The sequence below is a fragment of the Haliaeetus leucocephalus genome, unplaced genomic scaffold, assembly GCF_000737465.1.
Source record: "Haliaeetus leucocephalus isolate CR32 unplaced genomic scaffold, Haliaeetus_leucocephalus-4.0 Scaffold339, whole genome shotgun sequence".
NCBI classification, from domain to species: domain Eukaryota; kingdom Metazoa; phylum Chordata; class Aves; order Accipitriformes; family Accipitridae; genus Haliaeetus; species Haliaeetus leucocephalus.
Window position 1 is genome coordinate 20,824,986 of NW_010972775.1, and position 26,157 is coordinate 20,851,142.

At 48.8% G+C, this 26,157-nt stretch overlaps 1 protein-coding gene across 1 annotated transcript in view; it reads right to left on the reverse strand.

The window, feature by feature from the left end:
- Positions 1–4,616: 4,616 nt before the first annotated feature.
- Positions 4,617–26,157, reverse strand: part of IGDCC3 (immunoglobulin superfamily, DCC subclass, member 3) — a 114,102-nt gene continuing 92,561 nt past the window's right edge. The window contains exons 7-14 of the mRNA XM_010572313.1: positions 23,945–24,110; positions 13,063–13,310; positions 12,516–12,680; positions 7,350–7,538; positions 6,970–7,074; positions 5,757–5,895; positions 5,056–5,263; positions 4,617–4,952 (exon numbers count right to left, since the gene is read on the reverse strand). Of these exons, the coding sequence (XP_010570615.1) occupies positions 4,788–4,952; positions 5,056–5,263; positions 5,757–5,895; positions 6,970–7,074; positions 7,350–7,538; positions 12,516–12,680; positions 13,063–13,310; positions 23,945–24,110 (1,385 nt within the window). The 3' untranslated portion in view covers positions 4,617–4,787. The remainder of the gene's footprint in view (positions 4,953–5,055; positions 5,264–5,756; positions 5,896–6,969; positions 7,075–7,349; positions 7,539–12,515; positions 12,681–13,062; positions 13,311–23,944; positions 24,111–26,157) is intronic.

Here is a 26,157-nt window from a genome sequence, read left to right on the forward strand (position 1 = left end):
AACGTACAGTCCCTTGGTATAATTTTGGGTGGAAGCTTTAATATTCCCAAACTGGTCCAGCACTTAAATATATCAGCATCTTTACAAAACAAGGAAGAAGAAAGATATGGTAGACAAATAAATACCTGAATCCAACAGTGTGAAAATACCCTGTCGCAGCATAAAACTATTCCCTGTTCAACTAAAGACAATGTGGATACTATCCCTGAGGTAGCAGCCATCTCTGGTAAACTTGAGAGCTCCAAGAATAGGTTGTGCCCATTATGGGTTACTAAAAAAAAAAAATTAAAAAAAAAAATAATCAGCTTTTGGGTACTTTATTCCTTGCTGTAATTTCATCTCACCACAGCCAGAAAAGCAAGAGGTTTTTGGGATCTGCCCAGAAAAGGCAGTGACTTGAATTAGTGGAATCATTTGCTTGGAAAAATACTAAAGGATGAGATTCCTGCCCCAAACACAGGCGCTTGCCAGTGGCTTGCACCAGATCCAACACCTGCCCATTATCCAGCAGTTTTATCTCCAGAAGAAAACTCTCTAATTCCTCCCATCAAGAAAAGGGCGGGAAATAAAAGAAGAAAAAAAATCTGGCAAGCTGTTGCTTAAATGTCTGAGGTGTATAAATGAATTATCAGGACAAAAGGAGCACCTGCCTTTAGCTGATCTCTGGCGGGCAGGCGAGGATGGGTGCAACGCACCGGTAACAACCCCTGGGACAGTCCGGCTGGTTCAGCCCTCTGGTCCAGGTAGATAAAACGATGCCCAGACCCCTTTGTTATGGCATAGCCCCACGTCCGCACACCCTGTCCCATTTCTGGCCCCAGGTGGTGGTTTTGGTGGCCAGTGGGTTTGTACTGTGGACGCAGCAGAGCTTTGCCTCAAGGCTCAGGAGGACTCACCCCTCCTGGGACGCTGCCACAATGGCTGCCAGTGGCACAGGGACACGCTCCCAGAGCAGCAATGCTCCTGTTCAACCAACAGCCAGGCCCAAGCCTGAAGGTGATTCCTCTGAAGAAGCCTCTGATTCCATGAAAACAGGTATGTCCGCACAGAATACCTGGGAGGAGCGTTTTTGACACCTGTAAAAATGAATCCAAACCACCAGCAGCACACGGGGACCTGCAGTCCTACGTCTACCCAAGTACAACGTGTCTACCCAAGTACAACGTGTCTACCCGAGTACAACACGTCTACCCAAGTACAACTTCTCTACCCAAGTAGAACCACAGCCCAAGCACAGAATAAAAATCCAGTGGTTTCCTTCAAACACAAGGCAGCAGTTTGGATGAACCAAGGACAGACTTGAAGCTGTGCCGCACGCTGAAACCAAACACAAGCTCTTTTTTTTGTTCTTTTTTCCTTCTTGTTTTACAGACTAAAGGCCAGACATACTCCAGGTGGTGTTTTCCCAAGTTTTGGTCGGCACAGCCTTGCCTCCAGCCCAGCTCAAGCATCAATGAATGGCAGGAGGGGCTGTTACTTGTTGCTTTTCCAGCTAAGTGGCAGCTAGAGGTACTCCACAGCACAAAGCCAGAATGTGCCATTTCAAGTATTTTTTGCCCAGTTTTGTGGACTTGGGAGGCTTGGGTAACTCAGGGAAGACCATGTCCTCCTGCTGGATCTCCAGACTTAGGAGGCTGACGTGCCACAACCATCTACGTTAGGTCCCAACAGTACAGATTGACAAGAGCAGAAAAGAAACCCCAAAAAAGAGGAAACGCTAAACATCTAAAAAATAGTCTTTAAAGATTTACATCCATCTTCAACTGTCTCAAACCAACACATAGTCTGCATTGGTTTAAGCCATCACATTTCTGCATAATTAAAAAAAAAAGGAAAAGCTCTATTCTTGACATACTATTGTATTTTAACTAGTCAAATGGCACAGCATTTCCCTTTAATAAAAGGAAGTAGTGACAAATACTTGTTACTATTACAATATCACAATAATATGATATTAAATTAATAGCATGTTCACAGCTCCAGGAAGTCTGAGCTGAAAGCTAGTCTAAATTCTGTGTTCACTTTGGCAACAGTACTTATTCAATGTGAACGTCAGCGTTACACACACGAAAAAAAACCACAATAAAAAGAAAAGCTGGGCTGGAACAGGAGCGGGATGGCAGGAGGAGATTGGGATTTCTTTGATATGAGGTTATAACTCGAGCCGTTTGCCATCTCCTCCTCCCTCCTGCCCTTTCCAAGCCCCGGCATCCTCCGGCTCCCACAATGGGCTGGGCTGGGCTACCGGTCTTGCATGGTCCCACCAGCGCTGTCCCCCCACAGTCCCTTCCCAGGCTGTCTCCAGGTCCAGCATCGTGCGGGAGGGAGCTTCCCCTCATGGTATGTTTGAGCAGGAATTGGTCTGACGGCCCATTTAGCCTCTTTGGTGGAGTGGGGAGAGGCTATTTGGGGGGTTAATATGTAAGGTTAACCCTTCACATTTTTTCTGTCCTGCAAGATGTCTACAGGAGGAGGAATTTTAATGGGAGAGGGCTACGAACACCAAGCCTCAAGAGCTCCTCGCTCTCGAGATCAATGCCATTACATCTGCTTGGGCCAAGCTAGATGATTTGGTCTGGAAGAACAGAGTCCTGCTCACAGCTAACCCAGCCCAGCACCACGACAGAGCACAGGGGAAGAGATATTTGCCTTATTGTCCTGTATATTGTATTATTTACACAATTATCGGTAGCATCCCATTGCCAAATGGGAAGGTGATGGAGGATGTTTCTGACAGAAGGGACTCTCCCACTGGTACCACTTAAAAAAATAAAATTATTACTTTTTTTAAACTTAAACTCATTTCCTTTCCTAATTCCTTTCACTTGTCCTTGCAAATACGGTGATGTTTGATTTACCACCACCTATACAAAGAGTTCAAACCTTCACATTCACCCAGTTTTAAACAATCCATGTGGCAGGAAAAAGGGCTGCCCTCTGGCACTGGCGGACCAACGTCCCTGTCCCCCATGTGTGCCCCCATCTCACCTCACGGACGATGCCAGTCACACACTGACTCACAAGGCTGCACCGTGCCAGGACAATCCAAAAACCATGGTGGCAGGTTGGTGGTTGGTCCCTGGAGGGGGGGGTGTCATCCACAAACCCTCTCTTTGGTGTCAGGAGCTCCTCTGCCCACCCTGGGCACGGGGAAGGGGCAGCTGCCGGCAGCCCCCAGCATCCTCCGGCGCAGGGCCCGGCTCTGCATCACTGCCCAGGAGCCCTCCTCGCCTCGTCCCTCCCAGGGAAGCGAGCCCGTTTTGGCTCAGCTCATCCTTTGGATGATCTGCTAGCTGGAAATACGCTGGAGCTGGGAGCAGCTCAGTAATATCTCGAGAGGTTTTGGAAGTGCTGTATCAGAGTTGCCTTGTAGGCGCTCCTGACGGCAGGGTGGGCTTTGAAAGGACAAGACAGTGATGTCCAGGTTCCCACCTCCCAGGGGTGTGCTATGCGTCTCGTGCTGGCACATGCCATGAATCATCCTGCTGGGAATCATCCTTGGGGAGCAGCATGCTGATGGGGCAGGAGGGTGCCCTAGCCCCAGCACTGGCATCCAAGCACCCTGCGCGCCCTGTTTCGTCCTGAATACAACCAGGATGGACTGAGGCAGCCACCACCAGTGCCCAAATGAGCCCTGCAAGAGCAACAGTGCCGGCGAAGCACAGGGCATTGAGCCGCGAGTCTGTGACGGCCCCAACAATCTTTAAAGTAAAAAAAAACCCCACGATACAAATCTCCGCCACGCAAAATCACACCAGAGCCCCGCTACATGCCTAAAAGTAAAGCTCATAACACTAGTGAAGCATCTTGGTTTGTGCAGGGCTGGGTGGGAGAGGCAGGAATTGGGCGAGAGGAGAGGGGACACACACACACACACACACACACACACACAAGTTTCTATCACGCTTGAGGTAGAACATTGCTTTCAAAGGTTTGGAAGTGCTTTACAGGGGAACGACAACAACAAAACCACCAAGGTGGCAGGTACAGAGCGTGACTGCTGAGGTAGGACCAAGCTTGTACTGACCAAGTGCTATGCTACTTGTTTTTTGAACGTGAAGGAAGACACAGGTATTTCTGCTTCCCAGAAGACATTCATTCCGGTTGAGGTAGGTTCTGAGTTCACTCGGGTTGTCTGTCCAAGTCTTTCAGTAGCCCTCAGGCAGGCATCCTTTGACACACACACTCTTTTTTTTTTTTTCTTTTTTTCATATTATTTAGAGTCAATCAGCAAAAAAAGTATCCTGAGAAATAGTAAAAGTGTACAAAATCTTCAAATCCACGGAGAGACAGCCTTCCCGGGCCTCAATTTTTGGAGTCAAGTTAGAAGGATTTCTCCGAATCCAGTCTTCTGGAAATAAAAAATAGATCCAAAAAGTAGTCCTAAAGCTGCTGATCAGGAAAAAGTCTGGGATGCCAAGAGGAGGCTCCACCGTATCCCCAGTCTGTCAGAGACAGGAGAGTTTGCCAAACTCTGCCAAGGAGTCTTTAACTTAGCAGCTGCAGGGAAAATTCATCGTGACCAATCTCAATAAAGCCATCATCGGAAGAAATACACCGAGATGCCTGAGAGAGGTCAGAAAGATAAACTTCACAGAGTTTCCAAAAGGCTGTATACATATATATATATTTATATATATATATAAAAATAAAGCAAAACAAAAAAATAACAATCAGACTGTAGAAATCTTCAATTGACCTGAGATTGACGACTCGTTGTAAAGACATCACCAGCCGTGGGTTTGGTTTCTGGTAACTCCTACAAGAGGGTTTGAGTCTTGGCAGTTTTATCCTTCATTGGCGGGACCGTGGTCAGGAGCCAGAGCAGAGGGGCTGCCACCGCGGGGGCTTTTTGGGAGGGGGTCTGGCTGCTCCTCGATGATGCTGAACTCATCCAGAGGGAGTGTGGATATCTGGGTGTCGTCGTGGGTGGCCGGTGGGCTATGTGCCGACTGGAGAGAGAGAAGGGGACAATGCAGTGACAGGTCACCGATGCTCTTAGTCATGCAGCCATGTCTGCATTTCCCAGGTGTGCTCCCATCCTGCCGGACTTACCGTTATTCCCTTATCCTGCTGCTCCTGGGATGGGGATGCTGGGAATAACCTCTCCAGCTCGTTCATATCCAGCTGCTTTCCATTCAAGTCCCGGTCATCCCTGTCCCTGCGAGCGGCCCCGTTCAGGACGAGGCCTGCGGCACTCCGCTGGCTCCTGGGGATCTGGGGGGTTGACAGCTGCTCCTGCACGTTTTTGCACATCAGCAGCCTGAAAAATAAAGAGACGGAGCCTGAGGGTGAGCAAAGCTGGTGCCTTCCCCACCTTCCTTCCCCCAAGCCTGAGTCTGCCTTATCCCTGTCCTACGTTCCTTCACTCCTTAAATCCCTCCTATAAAGTCACATCTCTTCCCCTCGCCATGAAAGGGCTTTTGCTTTACAGGCAGGGTCAAGGCTTGCCAGAGCAGAAATAGCGATGCTCCCGGGAAGTACCAGGTCCCTCAATGGGGACCGGAGCTGATGGGGTGTATTCGGAGAAGCCTGCTGGGTCTGTGTGCCTGGGAGGGAGGCAGGAGCCATGCTGCAAACAGCACCCAGTGTTCACGGGAGCCAGGCTGCGCAATCGCACGCCGCAGGATGTGCGTCCTGAGATGTGCGTGGGAAACAGCCCATCATCACACTGGGGTTGCGAGACCCTCGTGGGGATACCCACATGGCATTAGGGACCATTGCCCCTCATGAGCAGCGGTGCGAGCAACCCCTACCTTCCTCTGTACCCAAACATGAGGAAGAGAACGCAGAATATGATGCACGTGACACCGATGTGGATCCCAATGATGATGCCTGTCGTGGAGGTTTTATTGTTCTGCTCGTCCTTCATGCAGTCGCAAGGGGGATTCAGCACTGCCAGAAGAAGAGGGGAGAGGGGGGTCAGCGGTGCTGGTTTCCTATTGCTCCTCCAGCTTTTGGGGAGCCCAGAGCAAAAGTCAGAGCCTGGGTGGTGCTGGGAGCTGTGTAGGGGGAAGAGGAGAGCAGGGTGGGGGCTCAGTGGGGTCACTGCCTGCAAAAGCTGCTCCCCGTACTGCAGGAAGGCAGTCACAGCAAGCATAGGACTGGAAGGTCCGTAGACAGCCAGCCCCATTACCTGGGCTGCTGTTATTAGTCACAATTAATGAATGAAAAAGGCTCTGATGTGATTTTTTTGCAAAACCCTGTGTCCGAGGTGGGAGGTGAGAGGCAGCCACTACGCCAGAGCAGGCTGATACCTGATGGAAAGCACTGAGTAGGCAGATCCCAGTGAGATTAGTATTTACTCCAACACAGACAGAGGAGTAATAACTATCTCTTGAAGATATTCCCACTGGAAGGCTTAAAAGGCTTCCAAGAGCAGCAGGATGTTTTTTACACGTAGATGAATATGAAAGGTGTGATCAGTTAGCGATTCCCTCTAGAGATTTCCCCTTTTCTGCCACATACTGCAGTGCTTATGCTCTGCAACTCTTGTCCTTTCCAAAGCCATGTGTCCTCCCTTCCTGGCACCAGTGAAGGTCAAAATATCCAGGAGAGCGGAGATGCTCGGTGCACCACGTCTCACCTGAGGATGGCAGCTTTTAGCTTACACATGGGGGTTTGTTCACATTCATGGCCTCACCTCTGGCTTGAGCTTAGGCGCCAAAACTGGCAATTACAGGAACATTTGGTTTGTCTTCTCCCCCTTAGTAAAAAAAAAGTCACGGGGCTGGACTGGCCAATGGGGTTGGTGAAGCCACGTGGCAGAGAAGCCTCCCCTACCAGCACCAGGTGGTCCCGGCCCCGCAGAGCTTTGCTTCATCACTATTTGTGATGCTGAAAATAAATGAGTGGCTGAAGGTGAGATGGGGGGAAGAGCCATGGCTGTCTGGGGGAGGTGTCTGGCCTCACCACCTTCCTGCAAAGCAGTTTGCAAAAACCACTAGCGAGACTGATGTCCCATCTCACCTGTCCTCTCCACAGTTTCCCTCAAGGACACGAAGCGGACAGTTGAATTTCCATCCCCGTGCTGGTTATAGGCGAGGAGCTTGACTTCATACACCACTGATGCATCTGTTTCGAAGGAGACACAAGAAGGGCATTTCGGGTTTAATCATTAGCATTATCTCCCCAAGTGATGCTTATTTAGGAAACGGACATCTTACCAAATACACACAAGGTGCTGCGAACAAGTACCTGTTACTGGGAAAGCACCCCAAAAACCTGGGGGAGACCTGCAGCATCTCTCATTTAGTGGCTGTGCAACACATCTGAGCTCTCTTCTGCTAATCATGACAGACCATCCCGGGGTCAGGAGGGGACATGGATCAAGCTGTTACCATACTCACCCAGGTGGGTGATGTTGTATGCTGTTACGTTGCTGGGCAGTAGCACCGGACCTGTGTACTGGGAGAGGTGGACCTTGCGGTAATACAGCTTGAAGCCTTCGTGCTGGCCCAGTTTGATGGAGGGCTCCCACATAGCCTGGACAGCGGTGCTGTTAATGACTTTAATAAAGAGGGATGGCATGGCTGGGACTGAAACAGAGAGAGAAAGACAGTGGGTTGCATGTGCTTTTTTAGTCTGCATGATGAGAAATTCCCCAGCAGCCTTTCCCTGTGGTCACTGCACCAAAGAACATGCTAGATGAGATTGAGAAAAATCAGATCAGACCAGATCCTGGTTTAACAGCTTTGAACTTTTGCAGGGAGCTGCAGGAGTTTCCAAGGGTTTCCTCTGCTCAGTTCAGAAAGCAGAGGTTACTTTTACACTCTGGTTGCAATCTGATGCTCAGCCCTGTCGGGTCAGGGCAGGAATGCAGCGACTTCGGCAATGCATTCCCAAATTCCACTTTTTTGCCCTTGCCCTGAGGGTAGCAAGGACCTTTCAGAGTGATTAATCCCCCAAGGAGGAAGGAACCAGAAGGGATGGAACTGGAGACATCCGTCTTAATAGTGTGCTAGGTACCTGCACTGGCTTGCAGGGTGCGCAGGAGCTTGCTCTCCCCGTCGGCTTTAGGAGGGAGGTTTGTGATTCTGTGCTGGGGACTTAGGAGAGAACCGGGGCATCTTTATTAACAGCCCTAAATACCTGAGCAGCCCGAGATCCCTGCACAGCTGTGGCTGGCTTGTTTTGGTAGGCAGGCACTTACCTGGCCTTAAGGGCGTGTGGGGATTTAGCCGGGAAGATGTCCCTGCTGCTGCCCGTTGTCACCAAGGCCTGATTCAAAGTCCACCAGGACACCTTTTGCTCCAGTCAATGCCCCAAAACCCTGCCCTCGTTCTCAGGGTGTGCTGCAGCAGGGGGGTCACAGACATTCCCTCCCCAGGTCCCCAAAAAGCAGCCCTGTCACCTTGGGCTGAGAGGCAAAGATTTGCAAACCAAAGCCAATTTTCTTGTGATGCAGATATCTGGGTTTTCCAAAGCTGGTTCTGCACCAAACCCTGCCCTGGAGCCCTGCGCAGCGCTGGGGCACACAGGACCACATTTCCCCCAAGCCTCTTCCTTCCCCTCTCCCTCCCTTTCTCATACACTGATCATACCAACGCAGAGATGTGTCTTAGCAGGACTTTTCACTGATGATTTTTTTTTCACCTCATTTCCACAAAACACCCCCAGGGCAAATGCTCCCATGAGTTCCCCAGCCTTTGGTACCATCCAGAAGGTGCAAAGCACCAGGCGCTGCAGGGTCTACCCTGCCCAGGGCTCTGCTCCAGCACTGGGAGGGAGAAGGGTTTTTGGGCACTGCTGTACCAGGCAGCAAGCTCAGCTAAACCCTGCAGCAAAAGCACCGAGCAGAACAGCCCTGCTTCTCCAGCAGCCTCCAGGAGCTATTTTTCCAATCCCACATGATTACAAGCTTAGAAGTTCCCAAATATAAGGATTTCTAGGCTTGCATTGGACCGATGCTGCTTTTTGTCTTCTTTTTCCCCAAAGGGTCTCTAAAGGATGAGCAGTGCAAACCCAGCCTTTGGCAGAGAGTTCAGCACAGCCATTTAGTGAGCGATGGTGAGAAGTGGATGAAATGTGGCCATGTCAATCTAAGACTGACAAGAGCTAAAAAGGGCATTTCCCCAATTTAATAGTAAAAGCAAAACCGCACAGCACAATGGTTTGCCTTTTCCCGGGCACTGAGAGCTCAAGGTTCCCCACGAGGAGATTTAGGAGAAGGGAAGACATCTCTCCTGGTGAGCAGGAGGGTCTGGGCAATGCTGTCTCTTCTCAAAGGGATGCCCTCCTTCAGGTTGCAGGGGCTTTGCCTGATGCCCTCCAAACAAGGCTGGGGAGAGGAACAAGTCCCTGCTGACTGGTGAGCATCTCAGGATTCAGGAGGAAAGACTCAGAGAGCAGCTGTCCTGGGTCAGGTTAATGAGATCCCAACCTGCCTGAGTGCTGCCAATGGGAAAAAAATGGGTTGAAGTACATCTTCTCACTAGTATTTATTCTGATATGCATTTCACTGATGGGAAGGTTGTGCTCAGCATTTTCTGGGTGCAAAACACAGAGTAAATTCTATTTATACCAGAACGTACCATTCTTCCCAAGGCTGCATATTTTTGCAATCCAATTAAATACCCTTTTTTTCTAATTCTCCCAATTCCCTTAAGGGCAAAATTAGGAAATTGTCTGGATCCCCCCTCTGAGAAGTTGGACTCTTGCTTAAAGCATCATTTTCCAAATCATGGGTGAAAACGCCACAGAAAGGGAAATCGCATTATCCCATGGACAAAGAAACACTGATGTGGGCCATCCTGATTTGTGAAGAGTTGGCTTTATTTTATGGTTGCAGAGCCTTACATTTAATAAAAACCACAAGAATATCTCTCCTTCAAAGTATGGAATATATAGTGTTTATTCAAACTTTGAGTATATATATGTATAATATTGATTATATGTATGCACTCGCAGAATGCATGTGCTGTTTATAATGTTATTACACAAATAAGTGTATACAGATGGAGTATATCTGCGTGTGTGTATAAATATATGTACACACACCAGTGTATAAGTGCTTCACAGAAGTATATATAAGACATAATATGGATCTACTGTAAGTGAGGCATCTCCCTCATGCTAAGGGCTGGGATACTTGTTTTCCTCTTCCGTGCTGTTTGGAATTTTCCCCAGGTCATTTCAACTTTCTTCTTGAAGGCGTCTTTAGCCGAAGATGACTAAAGGAACAGTCTTCATCCTAGAGAAATGTCAAAAAGTCCTGGAGAAAACCCTAAAAAGCATTAAAAGACAAGAACAAGGAGTGTGTGCTGCTTAATGAAGTGGAGAGAGTTTGAGATTTAAAATACCATGGCATTTGTGAAACGGCGTAAAGGAGAATGACAGCAAGGAGACAGGAGGACCTTCCTAGTGAGGGAGGTTTATGGAGGACAAGGTTCACTTGTGTGGTTTCTCTATGGCATCTTCCCTTCTACTTTCAATCTAAAATTTTCACTGGCACAAAGGAAGGAGCATCACGCTTCTAGAAAGCATTGGAGGCTTCAGGCAAATGCACTCTCAGCATATTCCTAGCCTGAAAAGCTGACCTCCCCGAGCTGAAAGCAGCCCTGCTCCTCAGTACCTTCACCATATTCCTACTCCAGACAACACCAGTATAACACGGTCACTCAGGCCAGTCTCTGTCTGGCAGCATCTCTGGCTGGCCACTCCGACAAGCGCTGGCCAGGCTCCGCTGAGCCGTCCCTGGCTGCCAGATTTACCCACCGTGTCCTTTCCATGCACGGCAGGACACGGCAGCGTGGTGACACGGAGGACCCTGCCACCACAGGGCTTTGTGCACATCGCTGTGCACATCTCGCGCGCATTTCTCTGAGCCAGGATGGCAAAACCGAGACACGGTGTGTCAGGGAAATGCCATCCCTTTCCGAGGCTGTTAGCACCCCGAGCCCGGGGGAGTCACAGCTCTCCGGTGCACCACGGGAAGGCATGGTGTGAAATGGCTTGGCTGTGAGAAAAGGCAAATCGGCAGTGAAACCTTAACTTGGTGTCAAAAGCCACTGGATTCTGGCTCTGACCCGCTTTCTCCTCTGTGGGCAGAAGGCAACAGGCACCCAATTGAAGCAAAGCAAATAAATCAAGCCAGAACTGGGGCTTTTAAATCTCTTTTTTTCTTCCTACAAGGCAAACGCAAGCTGGGGTTGAGTGATCTTAACCAGGCCAGCTTGTCCATCCTAAGCATGGAGCTAAATGCTGGGGTTTGTTACAGAGGACAAGCCTTTTTTAAAGGATGGCAGAGCAGGACAGTGATGCCTTGAAACTTCAGAGCACCAGGAAATTTATGATCCCATTACCAGATAACTAACTATTTCTGTTGTGATTGAAGGTAATGATGACAAAAAGTCCTCTCTAGCTTGACCCAGACTTCTGCAGAAACACGAAGCTCTATGAAGCATGGCTGGCTTCTAGCTCCAGTAGCTGAACTCAGAGCATTGGGTCAAGGAGTTTCAAGTTTTGCCTTAGTCCACCCTTCTGCCTCTAAATTGGAAGGAAAAACAAACTGCAAGGGTGACCGATTCCCTGCATAGTACCAAGGAAAATAAACTTGCTGGGTAACAACCCGGCAAGGCGAGGATTTATTGGTGTTGTTGCTTAAATGCTGTAGTAAACATCTGCAAGAGCTGAAAACGGAATGAGAATTGGATCCCCCACCTGGAAGTCAATACACTCTTTCATGTGATCCTAAATAACGTCCTCACACCCAAGGCCCTCTCTGCTGCAAATTCATAAGTACTGAGTGTTCATGAGAATGTTGCAATGCTCCTAAGAAATTAGGCTCCATATGTGAGACAAGCCAGGATTCAGAGGTGCTGGAGAGGTACATGAGTCTCTACAAAAACATTCCTAAAATGCTGGCTGACAGATCACACTGGGGCTGTGGTTTCTGTCTGGTGTCTGTGTGCAAGGATCCTGCATTAGAGCACCCACTTTCTTACTGAGGAAGCTAACTGGTGGCCACATCTGGGAGGCCAAGTCAGAGAAAAAGCCTTGGAGATTGCCCTAACTTCCCACTGAAACAGAAGGCTGCTCCAAGGCAGGGATTTGTATGTCAGGACAGCTCAGCTCTAGTGTGATTTCTCCAGGGTAGAGCAGAAAAAAATCAAATTTAAAAAAGTGTGGCACCGATCAAGTAAGAGCTGCAAGTACCAGAGCTGCTGGAGGATGCTGAGATGCTGCTTGAGCAGGAAGTCTGCATTTAGCAATCAGATTAGGAAGAACCCAGAGCAGCTGCAATGCACAAGACCAGCCAGACTTGCACTCACCCCCTGCTACAACATCAGCTGTGAGAGGCAATGCCGCATTTAAGGCAATCAGTCGACCCCCATATAACGATACAAGTGAATTTTACACAATATCCCAGAGCATGAGGAGAAGCAGGAACAAGGAGCATCAACACCACAGGCTATATGCCAAAGCACTCCGGAGTGGGTATCGGGGTGACCGGTGCTGCTGCTACGCACAGCGGGTTTCAGCATCTGATGGTCCAAGCGCAAAGCGTTCCTTACCTTCTCCCAGCGTGCTCACCACTGTGACTTCTGAGGCTTTGCTGGCACCCCGGGAGGTGTAAGCCTTTATATAAAAGCTATAGCTGGTCGAGGGCTCTAAATCAGTCACTAGCTGCTGAAAGGTGCTCTTGCTAACAGCCTCCTGATACTCCATCTCTACAGGATCTGAAGTGCAAAGAAAGAGAGAACAGAGCAGCGTTAGGCTTCAAGAGGTAAAGAGACTGAACAGATGTTGCAAGCAGTAATTTTGGTCCCTAAGGTGGATATATATCTGCCCACATCCTTTTCTGCTTACATTTCTGTGCGCTTTGCCAGAGACCTAAGTGGGCAGCAAGATCTGAACATGCAGCTTCACCCTCCCCACCCTTTGGTATTTACGTCAGCATTATTGCCTCATCTCTGTCTTTCAGAAACATGGAGATGATGGAGAACATGCGTGGCAGCACTGTCTACTGCCTGGGATTTTGGACCTGGTTTACCCAGTGGGCCGCGTTGCTGAATTATGTGAAGGCTGAGGACGCTTTGGGCAGCGGGTAGAGCACCGTACCTGCAGCTTTCCGAATGTGCAGCACGTAGCCGATGATCTCCTTGGTGTTCTGCAGAGGCTCTTCCCAAGACACCTGGATGGTGGTTGCAGAGACCGTCTCAGCCTTCACGCTCTGTGGAGGACCAGGCAGCCCATCTGCCCACAGGACTGTCAGGCGAGCGCTGGCTTGCGTGGAGCCAGCGCTGTTCTCGGCGATGCACTGGTAGATGGCTTCATCCGCCTGGTTGATCCCGTAGATGGAGAGAGTGCTGCATGGGTACATGAGAGGGACAAGCATCTCACTGAGCGCTCTGCAGCAGACGTCCCTCCCCTCCAGCCATGCCATGGCCCCCAAGCTGCCTCTGATGGCAGAGCATCCCACGTGCCTCTATTTCCACAGAAAGCTTCCAGGAAGCTGTGGGCTTTTCGGGAAGGAAAAGCCCAGGAGGTGGATGCATCATTCCCTAGATTCCGTGACTGGGCAGATTGTCTCTGTCTCGACTTGCAGAGTCTGTGGTTCAAGTACAGCCAGGTGGGGACACAGGGTGGGATGGGGAATGGCAGGATCTGAAGCCCTGAATTCAGGAAGATCCCAGCCACGCTACAGAGATAGCTCTGTGGCAAGTGCATCCATGCACCCACACCAGGTTTAACTGGCTTAGTTCCAGCCTACACCAGTGAGACCCATCCAGGCACCACACACAGTTGGTAAGCCAAATCTAATCAAGCACAGCCAGAAAGCCCTCTGGTGATGCTCTAATTGCATTATAGCACATTAGAGCAGTCTTAGGGTAACATTGGGATTAGCTGACTTATCCAGCAGGGTTACAGCCTCAGCTCCTGCTTCTGCATCTTCAGAAACACGAGCACCACAAGTGAAAAGCCAAAGCTTACAAGCAAGTTGCAGGTTTTGTGTGCAAAACCTCTGAGCATGTTTTTGATGCTGGTGCATCAAAGCTTGCTCTCCCAGGGCAGCAGCCAGAATACTTCTTCCAGCCAGCTCTCAGGGGCCTCCAAACCAGGCTTAGATGCTGTTTTCAGCCTCCAAGATAAAGACAGGCACTGGCTACCCTGATGGAAAAACATCCCTAAATGAGGGGGGATAAGCCAGTGCTGTACCAGCTTCCCAAATGAGTGTGTTCCTGAGCATGGTGCCCATCTCTGCACCACCTCTGGGAGGGGTGTTTAGTGGCTTGGTGGACACAGGGACAACCAGAGTTCTTGTACATGTAGCATCTGAACTGAAGGCCCTTTCTGAGCTGCATGACTGTCCAGCAATGGTTGTGTACAACAGGAGCAAGTTCAGGGCCAGCCCAAGGGTTGCACTGCCCAATATCTTTAAAACAACGCCAGCAAATATTGACTCAGAAATCATTGTGCAACACATTAGCTCTATCTTGCCATTCACTGTGCAAAACAGCTTTTCTTAATGCCATTTGTTCACAAACAGGGACCCATCAGTGAAAGCTCTGCTCTCTCCAGGGCTTGCTCCCTTCCTCAAAAATCAAGTCTGGAACAACGTGATTCAATTTGTGTGAATAAAACACCGCTCACCACTGCCTCCCCTTCCATTTTAGAGCATCACCCATATGTACAGCACTCTGGATTAATCCCTCTTTGTGCATCTGTATTTCCAGTCCTGCCCAGTTAATTTGAACTGTGGTTTGCTTCTGGCTTGGCATGAATACTTGGGAGACCATGATGCCTCCAAGCTTCAGCATCATCTCATTGGCTTACACCAAAACTCACATGAGCTTTTTGGTTGCTATTTTTTCTGTAAGAAATGACCCGAACCTAACCAAATCCATATCCTCTGCTTGCTTCTAGGAAGAAAAAAATTATTTTCTTCTCCTGCGGTGAATTCCGGGTGGACCTGGGACTTGACTGCACACGAGTAAATCCCAAGCACCCCTGCTGATACAAAGGGCACTTCATGGCTTTTTGGGGGTCATAATCAAAGCTGCCTTTTATGTAAATGAAAAATTGTACATGGAAAGTGGAAATGATGAATAGCCTGCCGCTGCCTGCCTGTATGTCGGAACGAATGCTTCTTCTAATTGCAGCAAAATATTGGTCCTCCTATATTAAAATTTATTATTGCTGTTTATTTAACATTCATATTTCTGCCTTGCAAATTATTGGGGCCATGGTGAGTGAACAAATGTTTAACAGTCATCTATTTATGTCCTGTGCCTTTGTTTCCTTGGAAACATTGTAAATGGAATATCAAATGTGATGGTTTCAGCTGATATGGTGATTTTAGAGAATCAGCCCTAAGCTCCTCTCATAGCCACGGGCTCAACGTATCTGATTAAATGGGAGGAGAAAGGCAGAGCTGGGAGAGGGGCACAGGGAGGAAGGACCCGATGTGTGGCTCAACTGTGTCAACAAGGGCTGATTCCTGTGAGGACAGATGGCAGAAGGCAGGAGCACGCCATCCAAAAGCTGTACTTGCAGCTCTGCACAAAGCAGATGTGTGGAAGGAGCAGCAGTGCTTCCTTCTGCCCCATCAATGCAGGGATTATTTCCACGCGGCTGCTGTGCATCTGAGCAGCCAGGCTGGGCTGGCATACAAGTCGAGAGCAGCTTTAAGCTTCCCAAGCACAGAGCAGCCCAGGAACAACGAGAAGTATTTAGGCTCCGCTGCCTCCAAGCGTATTTATTTGCTTCACATGGAGAGAGGAAAAGATGTGGAGGAGGGAAGAAGGGAGCCTGGTTGGAAAGCAGTGCAAGGAGCCTGATGGCACCGGCATGATGCTGGGGCCAAAGTCATCTCTCTCCTGGGAGGATTGGGGGGTGAGCAAAGCTCCTCTCATGTGACACATGTTGTGCTGGATGCCAGTGGTCCTGGAGCAGGACAGCGCTTGGCCACTGGGAGCCAGAGCTGGGCAGAGCCATGGACATCCCAGCTGCCTCTCTGCAGAGGTCCCAGGGTGGCCAGTAACACTGTCATGCACAGTCAAGTCAGAAGAAATAAATAAAATAAATTTCCACAAAGTGGACGTGGCAAGTAGCCAGAAACTGGCATCAGGCTTTGGAAAGGTAATTTTCATTGAGATTTACAAGGCTATGCTGGGACGTACTGTGCAGTAAGAGCCTTGGCCATCCATTACCTAGGGACATTACCACGTTACCTGCAATGATGCACAGGCAATGGGCTCAATAAAACACCTGGATTTTTGGTTATGCCTATAAACCTGGGTAAGGAGCAGAAACTGAGTGTGGAGAAGTTGGTGAGCAGAATGTCCAGCATCTAATCACCAGCTTCATGAGAGTAAGGGTTTTCTCTCTTTCTGTCAGTCCTTCTAACACCCACAGGCCTCTAAGGGAGGCTGCCAAGCTCCCTGCAAGCCCCGGCGTGAGCTCTGAAGCATGCTGGTAACTGCAATGAGGAGGGCAGGAGCTGGTAGTGAGTTACATGAACCCCAGTGTCATCCCAGCTGATACCTCTGCTGTGCATCCATTTTCATCTTAACTATTGACAAATTCTTCCTGCTTTTGCCCACTGCATCACCCCCCAGGGATGCAGAGGATGCAGTGAGGCAGGGTCAGTGTTCGGTCCAGCAGCTTTCCCAGGTTTTGCTGCTTTCAGTCTTTTTCTTAAGGAAGCTCAGACAAAAGGAAAATATGTAGTTGCCGTGCAAGGAGGCGCAGAGCGTCTCTGCGCATCAACCATCTGAAATATGCAGTGTCCTTTTATTTCTTCCTGTCAACAGGAAAAAAATCTGTCACTTTGGGACATCTGCTGTTGGAAAACTTTCCCGCAAGTGCCAGACTGGCAGTGCTGCGAGCACGTCAGACAAGGCGAGATGCCAGAAGGCTTTCTACTGGTCACCAAAGCCGCTCAGCGAGCCGAGGGCTCCATCACATCTCCACACAATGCCCTGACAGGCATTGATGGAAGTGGGGAGAAGAGCTGCTGCAGATTCACACCCGGCTGAGCTGAAATGAGAGGCCTCCGCTGCTCGAAAGCCACGGTATTCCCAAGCTGTCTTCCCAGTTCATAGGCAATCAGGATGACTGATCTGGCTCGGGTCAGGGGTCCGGGCCAGTGACCGGAGATCGGCTTTCCAAAGGCTCCTCTGAAAAAGTCTGAGAACTGAAGGAAGCCTCTTCATCGATTCAGCAGCACAAAGAAGAAGAGGGGCCCATCTGGAAGGATATCAGCATGCGCGCGCACACAGGCACACAAAAGGGGGAGTGTGATGAAATTAATGCAGAGAGCAGGCTGTGGCTAGCAGGGAGAGCATTTTAAGTGCCAGCAGCTACAGAAAGCCACCAGTGCCGCATTCAGATGCCCTGTCCCCGTGCCTCGCTCTGCCTCCATTTGTTATGGGTCATATTGTGCCGCACTGTGCCAAATGAACTACTCCTGGGCTGCCGGCCGGTACTGCACTGGAAAGGAGCTTTTTTCCCCTCCAGTGCTGGTTGTTGGCAGCTTTGCAGAAATGTCCTGTATTTTGAAAGTTGCCTCGTACAGGCTGAGAATAAGGTGCAAAACTTCAAGTGTGACACTCAGCAGCCCAGAGAGACACTGCATATCGTCCCCAGCCCTCTATGCGCATGTTCTTACACCTCCAGAAATTAAATATGCAGGGCTTCCTAGGTGAAATTGGGTCATGTTAGGCAGGAGAAAGAACCCTTTCCATACAAACTGGTTTATATTTAGCAGGTACTGCAGCCCGCTGGCCAGGATCCCAGCCTGACTCTGTGGTTACAGACTCACCCGAGCGCAGTTTCTGGAGGGATGCTGCTGGTCCCAGTGGGGCGCGTGGTGCCATGGGGAACCACCCCACCCTCCCCACCTGTGCCAGATGAAAGGGCCAGCAGACACTCAGCCTGCAAAGCTGGTTAGAGATGCTGCTCCTTCTCACACCCCTGGGAGAGGACAGAGTCCATCAGGATGGCGATTTGGCTGTACGGTGTGTTTTCTGCAAATGGGACGTTGTAAGCAGCGTCACATTTGCTACAGGAGGCACAGCAGTGGCACCACTTCATCCTGAAATGCTAACCCTTCTTTGCTGGCTTCATGACACCTGGGTTTGCCCTGTCTTGACACGACATGTGCTGAGCCCTTCTGGGAACTTGCCACTGCTCAGGTACCACACTGGGGACAAGCAGTGGCAGGCTCAGCTCCACAATCCAACCTGACACCAAAGTCTCTAGCATTGGAGGCTCTGGGTCCCTTGGTTCAGTTCTGGTCCACATCAGAGGTGGTCTGATCCTTCCCAGGTAGGAAGGACACATCTCACTGGTGCTGCAATGCAGCCCTGGCTTGGAGCACCTCCCAGCAGAGCACTGAGCTCCATGCAGAAGACCTTCGGCAAGTGAGTGGCTCCAATTTCCCATGTATAATTAAAGGACTTTTCAGAGATCTGTTCCCTCACATCCAAGGCAGGAGGGTCCAACTGCACTGACAGTGGTGGAGCTGTGTCCTCCCATCCCTGCAGAGCTGGAAAGTGCACCCTGTCACAGGCAGGAGACAACAGCCAGAGCCAGCTGCTCCATGTTACAAGACTTGCTGGTTATCTGGTGAACACGTTGGCTGCCACTCAACCTGTCTTCACAAGTCAGAGAGTGCAATCACAGATTTAACCAAATCCCGTCCCGGGGAGGGAGCAGAAAAGTCTTTGTATCTGCAGGACCACAGGGAAGCACAAGGGATCTCAGGAAAAGCTACTGGAAGGGAGGGCAGATGCCTATATTGGTAGGACTGCTAATGCAGACAGCTGGGAGAGCTATCTGCTGCTAAATGGAAAGTCCCTCAAATCTTGTTCCCAGCAAGGGGCACAGGTGTTGGAGAGGAAAAAGAGCTAGTTTAATCCAGGGGAGGCTGATTTTGGGCTTCTCCGTGATGGGCTCTGTCCTGCCTCAAAGGCTCCTGTATAAGGACCTTGCTCTGCAGATGTATTTTGCTGTATGCAACAGTTTGAAGAAACACTTAAAACCCTGAACTGGTGATGCACTTCAAGAGCAGCTCAGCAGAGCAGCACACAGAGAAAAATTACACGGGCAACTTGGTAGCAAAATAATCGCAGCCACATGAGAAGGAGAGACTGATGCCCATTGCCATCAGCTGCTCTGGGGCTGCTGCAGATCCCTTTCATGGGATACAGCTGTGTGATCCCAGCATGGGATCCCTGCTCAGTGCAGGGAAGGTAGGATCATGCTGATGCCCCGCTGTTTAGCAGGGCTTTGGACGCTTGTGCAGAGACCGTCCTTGCAAAGGCCATTTCCAAGTATCTTCCAAACAAAGTCAAATGCATAAATTATTCTTAAATCAGGAGCAGCTGGTTCACATCCCAGTCCTCCAAGTACTTATTTGTCAGGCTTCCAGGAATGGAAATATGATTTGCTATATGGTACCTTTCCCATAATCACCAACAGTCTTCAAACTCATTGCATAAATAATCTGTAGGCTTGCCTGTCCTCCCTTCTAAGGTGTCCAAATCCCTACAAATTCAAGAGTTTGTGGGGTGTGTGCACCATGAAGGGATGTACAAACCCATCTGCATCTCTCTGCACCCAGCTAATGTGGGTTTTATAGAAAAAAGCCACTTTGTGAATGACAGGCTCTAGTTTCCAATGACACTGGTCCCAAGTGCTTGGGTGTTTGTGCTTCAAGGTCACTCTCTGTATCTGTGTCAGGATTAAGCAGCATGACAAGTGCAAGAAAAGCAAAGTTGTCCTGAAGTTTATTTACGGAGGAGTATTTTCCCTGATGAACCTTGAACATTCACGGCCCTTGAAGTGAGTCATTCCCAGAGCACTAAAACAAGTGCAAACCAGTGAGGAAGAATTTAAAAAAGAGACAGTTCATAAGCAAAGGTCACTGAGGAGAGCGAACGCCACCTGAGCCCAGGTTCTAACGAAGCCTTTTTCCGGTGGAACAAATGAAGTCCCTTAATTACCATTTTGTAAATAAAATCTTCTTGGAAAATCAATATTTAGAGCCTGCCTTCTCTGAAGATGTTGGCCTTTGTTCCTTACTATTATGGCAATATAAACCCCATAGTGTGATATACTTCTAGGCTGAAAATTACCCCCCTGAACCTGATTGGGTCAAAGGAAGAAAAGCAATAAACCTTTCAGAGCCATAATTCGGGTACTATTTCATGCTTCCTTGTAAATTTTGAAGTAATAACCTAGAAAGCATGATTTTACACAAACCCATGATTAACTCAGCCAGTAACCGCCCCTTCCTCCTGCAGCAATATGACTGCTTTTGGGCCAGGCTGGTGATGCCAGCTGGGAATTTTGCTGGAAGTGCCCATTACACCTCTCAGGCATTTGGATCATGATCGATCTGAATCACCCCAGGAACAATATGGGCAAGATGGCATCTCTGATCAACAGAGACGGACAGACTGTGCGGCTGCTGGACACAGGGACAGCTCCACCAAGGTAAAAGAGACTCCATCAGCTTCTCCATCCGAGAGCATGGTTCAGTGCAGCATCACCCCAACAGCTATCAGCTCCATCCCCAACCCAAGGACTGCATGGCAAGGCAGCCCCATCATCAGCTCCTTCAGTGATTTTTATTCACAGCTTTTAATGGAAAACCCCACAATTCCCTACGCCTGAGCCTTCATGCATTTTTCATTAACAATTATCCGCTATCCCAGAACTGCTTTTGATTTTTGCTAATCATCGATTGGATATTTTGTTCCCACACAGCTGGCATTTTCAAAACATAACAACCACCTCTGGAGAGGGCACAGCAGAAGGCTGATCTTTAATGCTAATGTGCCCAGAAACTGTCAACACATCAGGTGATGAGAATTCACATCTGAGGGACCGCGAGGGAAGAGGTATTTATCGGACGCAGCCTGTGAGGCTTATTTTACTGTGCTTAAAGACTGGAAGTTGCTTAGCAAGTGATCGTCTGATGTTGTACCAGCAGCCGCATCCAACCTGCAGTGAATCCAGTCCTGAAGCTGCTGTCCCATCTCAATGATGATGGGTTTCTGACGTCCCCTGACCTTGAGGGTTTTGCTCTCCTTGGGTTTGCAGTTACTGCACATGAGAGACAGCGTGGGGTGACAGAGATGCCAAAGGGCCCTTCATAATTTTGTGAAGCAACAGTTTGATGGACAGATCTTCCCATCGGCTGTGGGCTTGTGCAGACATGCTGCTGCCCGCAGGAGTGATGCCTCAAGTTTGCAGGAGCAGAGTGGCATCTTGAACGCACCGTGTTCTGCAGGTCTGGACCTTACTTCTAGCTGTGGTCGTTTACAAGAATGAAGTTGCTCATAATGATACATTTTGCAATCAATTAGCACATGATATGATTTGGGATGATTTACTCTTTTTTCTAAAAAACCCTTTGGGGGCAGTCAGACCTTTATTGCCATATTAAGCAGAGTTTAATCCAAATGAATTTTCTAGGAAACCATGTAATCTAATTAAAAAGCTCATAGTGCAGTTTAGTAGCTTCATTACTAGTAGATTCAAGATCCATCGTTACACAGACAAATATTTTCCAAGTGCAATAGACTGATAAATCCAAGGCATAATCACAGACTGATTCTGCCTGGAACTAAATGGCTTACAGCACTTAGTCATGCCCATGAGAATGAAACAAAGGACACCTTGGAAAAGCTCAGGAAAAAAAACAGCCGTTGATCTGTTTCCTCCAATTCATGGAGCACCCAGCCCTGCTGTACCAGCAAGGGCATTTTTCAGACTGATAGCTTTGCAAACCACCAGGCATGGCCACTTGCCTGAAGTTGGGGGTCAGAGTAGACCAAGACTAGCGCAAAAAAAGCCAAAAGTTCAACATCATCGAGTACGATGGCCTTAGGGCTCAGCTTTACAATCACGTTACTATAGCTTGAGAAGATGCCACGTGTCAGCTGAGCCCCAGTAACTGGCTGAGCTCTTCCAGCCTGTGCCAGATGCAATGTAATCTGATCATTTAACTCGCAGTGGAAAAGGCTGACGCTAAATTGCCTTAAATGATTGCCATAAGAAAACGATTACAGCTATGTTCGCCAAGTCGCAGTTCACATGCACGTGTAGTGCAGCTCCAGCCACAGGAACCTGGCCAGAAGACATGACCATGACCAAAGACCCTACTTTTACCTTCCTCAAACAGTGAAGAGGAATGATTTCACAGGCAAGACATCTGCGCGAGATGCAGAGCTGGACTCAGTGTGAGTTTTGTCATGGATTTAATGACCATTTGTAAAGTGTTTGGTCACTTCTGACTTTGCTTCCTGGTCAATAAAAGGGGATGCATTAATTTCCCTTCTCCCATTTCTGCTCTGTTCATATCGTAAGGGCAGACATGCCTCAGAAACCCATGCAATGAACTAGAAGACCATGAGCCTGGATTGAGTGGCGTCTCTATGTGCACACACAAAGTTCCCTGAAGCTCTAAAAACTTCCAGCTCAGAAAAAACCTCCACTGATTGATTTTATTACAACTCACACCTTATCCTTCTTGCAACTCACATCCTTCCCTTCTCCACATAACAAAGCTTTAAAAAAGCCTCCAACCTCAAAACAAAAAGCCATATTATAGAGAAACTTAGAAAAATAAAACTGCTGTTATCTCCTGAGGAACAAGCCATGGTGCCCACACAGCACTTCCCAACAGTCTAAACTGAAGGTCTGGACCCTCCAGCAATGTTGGGTAGTTGCAATCATGAGACGCATTTGTTAGTACAGATAGCAGCTATATGACACCACAGAGTACAAATCTCTACCAATAATTTAGGTGTACGACACAGGTCGTATTATTTTTCAGTATACTGTTCCATGTTATTTCCATAGAAACTATGTTGTCAACTTGTAATTTTCCCACTAAGTGCATCCTACCATATCATTTCCTCAGTACAAACATCCCCATCCCCTCGCACAAAAATGCAGTCATTTAGTACTCAGAGAAAACACTCTCCCCCAGTGAGATAAAAGGCTGAAGTTTAGTGAAAATCAGCTTCCACGCAAATATTATTTCAAATGTATTTGCATTTGCACACCCAGGCAGGTCAATGGTCAGGGGTTAAAGCATGGTTCCTCCACTGCAGAGTGAGTGTGGTCCCTGCCAACTCCAGGGATAACGTTTAGTCTTTCCAGAAATACCCAGCTGATGATCAGGACTGAAGACAAACTTTTGCTGGGTTCCTGCATCATCAAAGTGTAATGCTGATGTCCTGGCACAATACAGCACGAAGCGCTGAAATGTAAGCCTACAAAGTGCAACTAGTAGGACTGGAGCAGTGTTTTAGTTTATCAAAGCCCAAGCCGAATCCACATATCCGCTTCTGAACATTACCATCTTCACTTTAGCTCTTTGCTAATGTGGAAAGCAAGCCAGGATCTCTCTCACTTCCCTTCCCACTGGAGTCCAGATAGTTCAAAATAATGGCTTTTAATTCAGCCTCCCTCAAAAGCAGATTGAGGGAGCACTGCATCAGTCTGAGGGATGCGTGACAGCAACCCACCTCACCTGCTGAAGCCGAGCCAGCTCTAAAGCACTCCCTTCTCAAGGTGCTCAAGCAGCAGGGCTGCAGTCTCTCAGGATCACTCATGCCCCTCTTGGCCTCGAGCACGTTAGCCATTGCCCAGTGCAATGGTGCTACAGCAAAAGCAGGGCTTACACGGCTCACAAGGACGTGCTGCAGACCCCACTGCTCTCTGCCAGCCTTCATCAGCTGGTCCAAAATTTACCACACCCATCTGCCTCAAATCTGCTATCTGCGCAAAAGCTGAAGCCTGCGCGAGCTAACTTGCTCTTTGCCCCAGAATTACACCTGCAGGGAGAGTTATTTCTGGACCATCAGGTAGGCGATGTCAATCTTCCAGACTGACGCTGGGGAAATGGCACAACCCAGCTGTGTGTCTCACACTGCCCTCCACCCCGCGCTGCAGTGCCAGCGGCCAGTGCACGAGGACTTACCTGTTGTTATTTTTCAGCTTAATGTGGTCACTGGTCTCCAGGATCTGCCCATTCCTCAACCACGTGATCTGGGGGGGGGGTTCCCCTTGGGCCACACACGTGAAGATGGCGGTAGTCCCCACGGGCCTGGAAATGGACTGGGGATGCTGCACAAACTCTGCGGGGGCTGCAAGGAGGAAGGAGAAGCAGGATGAGAAAAGTCATGATGATGCCACTTCATCTTGGTATGAAGAGCAACCTCGTAGCTTGGGCTTCAATAAACTTCGTCTGTCTGGAAACATGGAATACTTGGCCAACTCACAGCATAGGCAGCAGATAACTATGGTTTGGATGGTGTGTCCGTAATCAATGCAATGCTGCAATTTGGTTGCCCGTCCTAGCAGTCACGGCTTCATACAAGGCACCTGAAGGTCATCTCAGTGCTGTATGGAGAGCCAAGGTGAGTCCTGCAGGGTTCAGGCAAACAGCAACAGGGTCTAAGCCCAACCACCTCTCCCCAGTCTCCCACTGAAAGCAACCCCAATGCTGCAAAATAACAAAGGTTATTTAAAAATGCATCCTGCCTTTAAGGGGAACAGGCTGGAAGGTCAGCAGTCTCCAGTTGTTTGCACACATGTAAAACTGAAAGCGTGTGTAACCCTTCATAGCGTGTGGCACCATGCAGGGCCATCACCTTGTCAGAAACAAGCCCTTTACTATGGAGGGTTGCAAAAATCAGCACATATTGACAGTATGAAGAGTGATGAGGAAGGAAGACTTCAACTACATGCAGCAATTATAGTATTTGCGGTTGTGGAGATCTGCTGTTTCATCAATGCCAGAGCTAGAGCAACGCCCTGGCTTTGCCCAAAGGACCCATATGACATTAGCAAACTGCTTGAAAAGGGAAAGAAATGTATGGATGTGCATACAGCAATCCGTCAGGTTGTTCTTTCCCCAGTAAATATCAGATCTGCTGCAGACTCTCACGGTAGCAATAGACCGGGAAGCCTTTTCTACCCCAGATCTGCAGCCTGGGACCCTTGGGGTCCTGCCAAGCCTGGCAGAAGACTCCACCACGCCTGGATCTGCTGCTCACCTCGTAACCAAATGTTTTGACCTTTAACAATAACATTTTTAAATGGAAAGTGATTTCCCCTCTTCCACCAATTCAAAATAGATTTAAAATAATTTATCAGAATAAACCAGCGTATCAGCCTACAGAAAGCAGGGCCTGAAAGACACTGCCAAATAGGTGAGTTTATTCAAGTAGTTACGCTTCAAAGGGCAAAGTGATAAATATACTCCATGTTGGTGCTGAAACCTAAAATCAGGTGGAACCAGCAGCAGCCGCAATGAAGACAAACTGATGAGAAGCATGGGCCTGTAATGAATTTACCGACTAGCATCACATAATGGATGGCTGGTGTTAAATTTTTCCGACAAAAGCAAGATTATCCAGGGAGACATGCTCAGTGCCACTCGCTGGCATTTTCCAAGCATGGGGTTGGTGGGCTCTGCCACCAGGAGAGATGCTGGGATGGGAGAAGGGAGCAAACTGATCCAGCAAACTGTGTTGAGGGGTGGCCAGGCTGCAGGCAGGAGCAGTTATTTAAGAGCTGAGCTTTGTGGTTCATGGCCAAAAATACCCCTCAGGGTTTGCTGCAGGAGCACGGGGTGATAAAGCTCTTCCCCAGCTGCGTGCATGCAGGGGAAGAGCATCGCTGCTCTGTAACAAGGCCAAACTGCAGCCAAAGGGGCTTGTGTGTAAGAGCGAAGTCACGCACATTAGAAGTCCTGCAAGCAGAAAGACACAGAAATTCACTGAAGAGCCTGTCTACCTCGAAGGAGCCCCCTCTTTCATTTTTAATAATCAAAGGGAAGTGGTGCATGGCAGGTCTGACTTATGTTAGCGGCAGGAGGTATCTGCCGGCAGAGTTTATTGTCAGGCCACTTCTATCGGCACTCAGGCCTACTAATGAACCCGATTTCAGCAACCTAATGGACACATATTTCCAGAACCTCCTGCTAAACTTCCCCAGGTGCCAATCGATCCCTTGTCCTTTTATTTCCCTCCTACATTTTTCCCCCTCTTGACTTATAAATTTAAATAAAATTCAGGATGTGTTCAATAAAAATTGGAAGCATGGATAAACAGGGGGAAAAAACCCCTCTTCCCTGCAGTGAATGGTCCCTTTGTGGCATACAGTGAGAGCATTAGAGACTTGATTTTC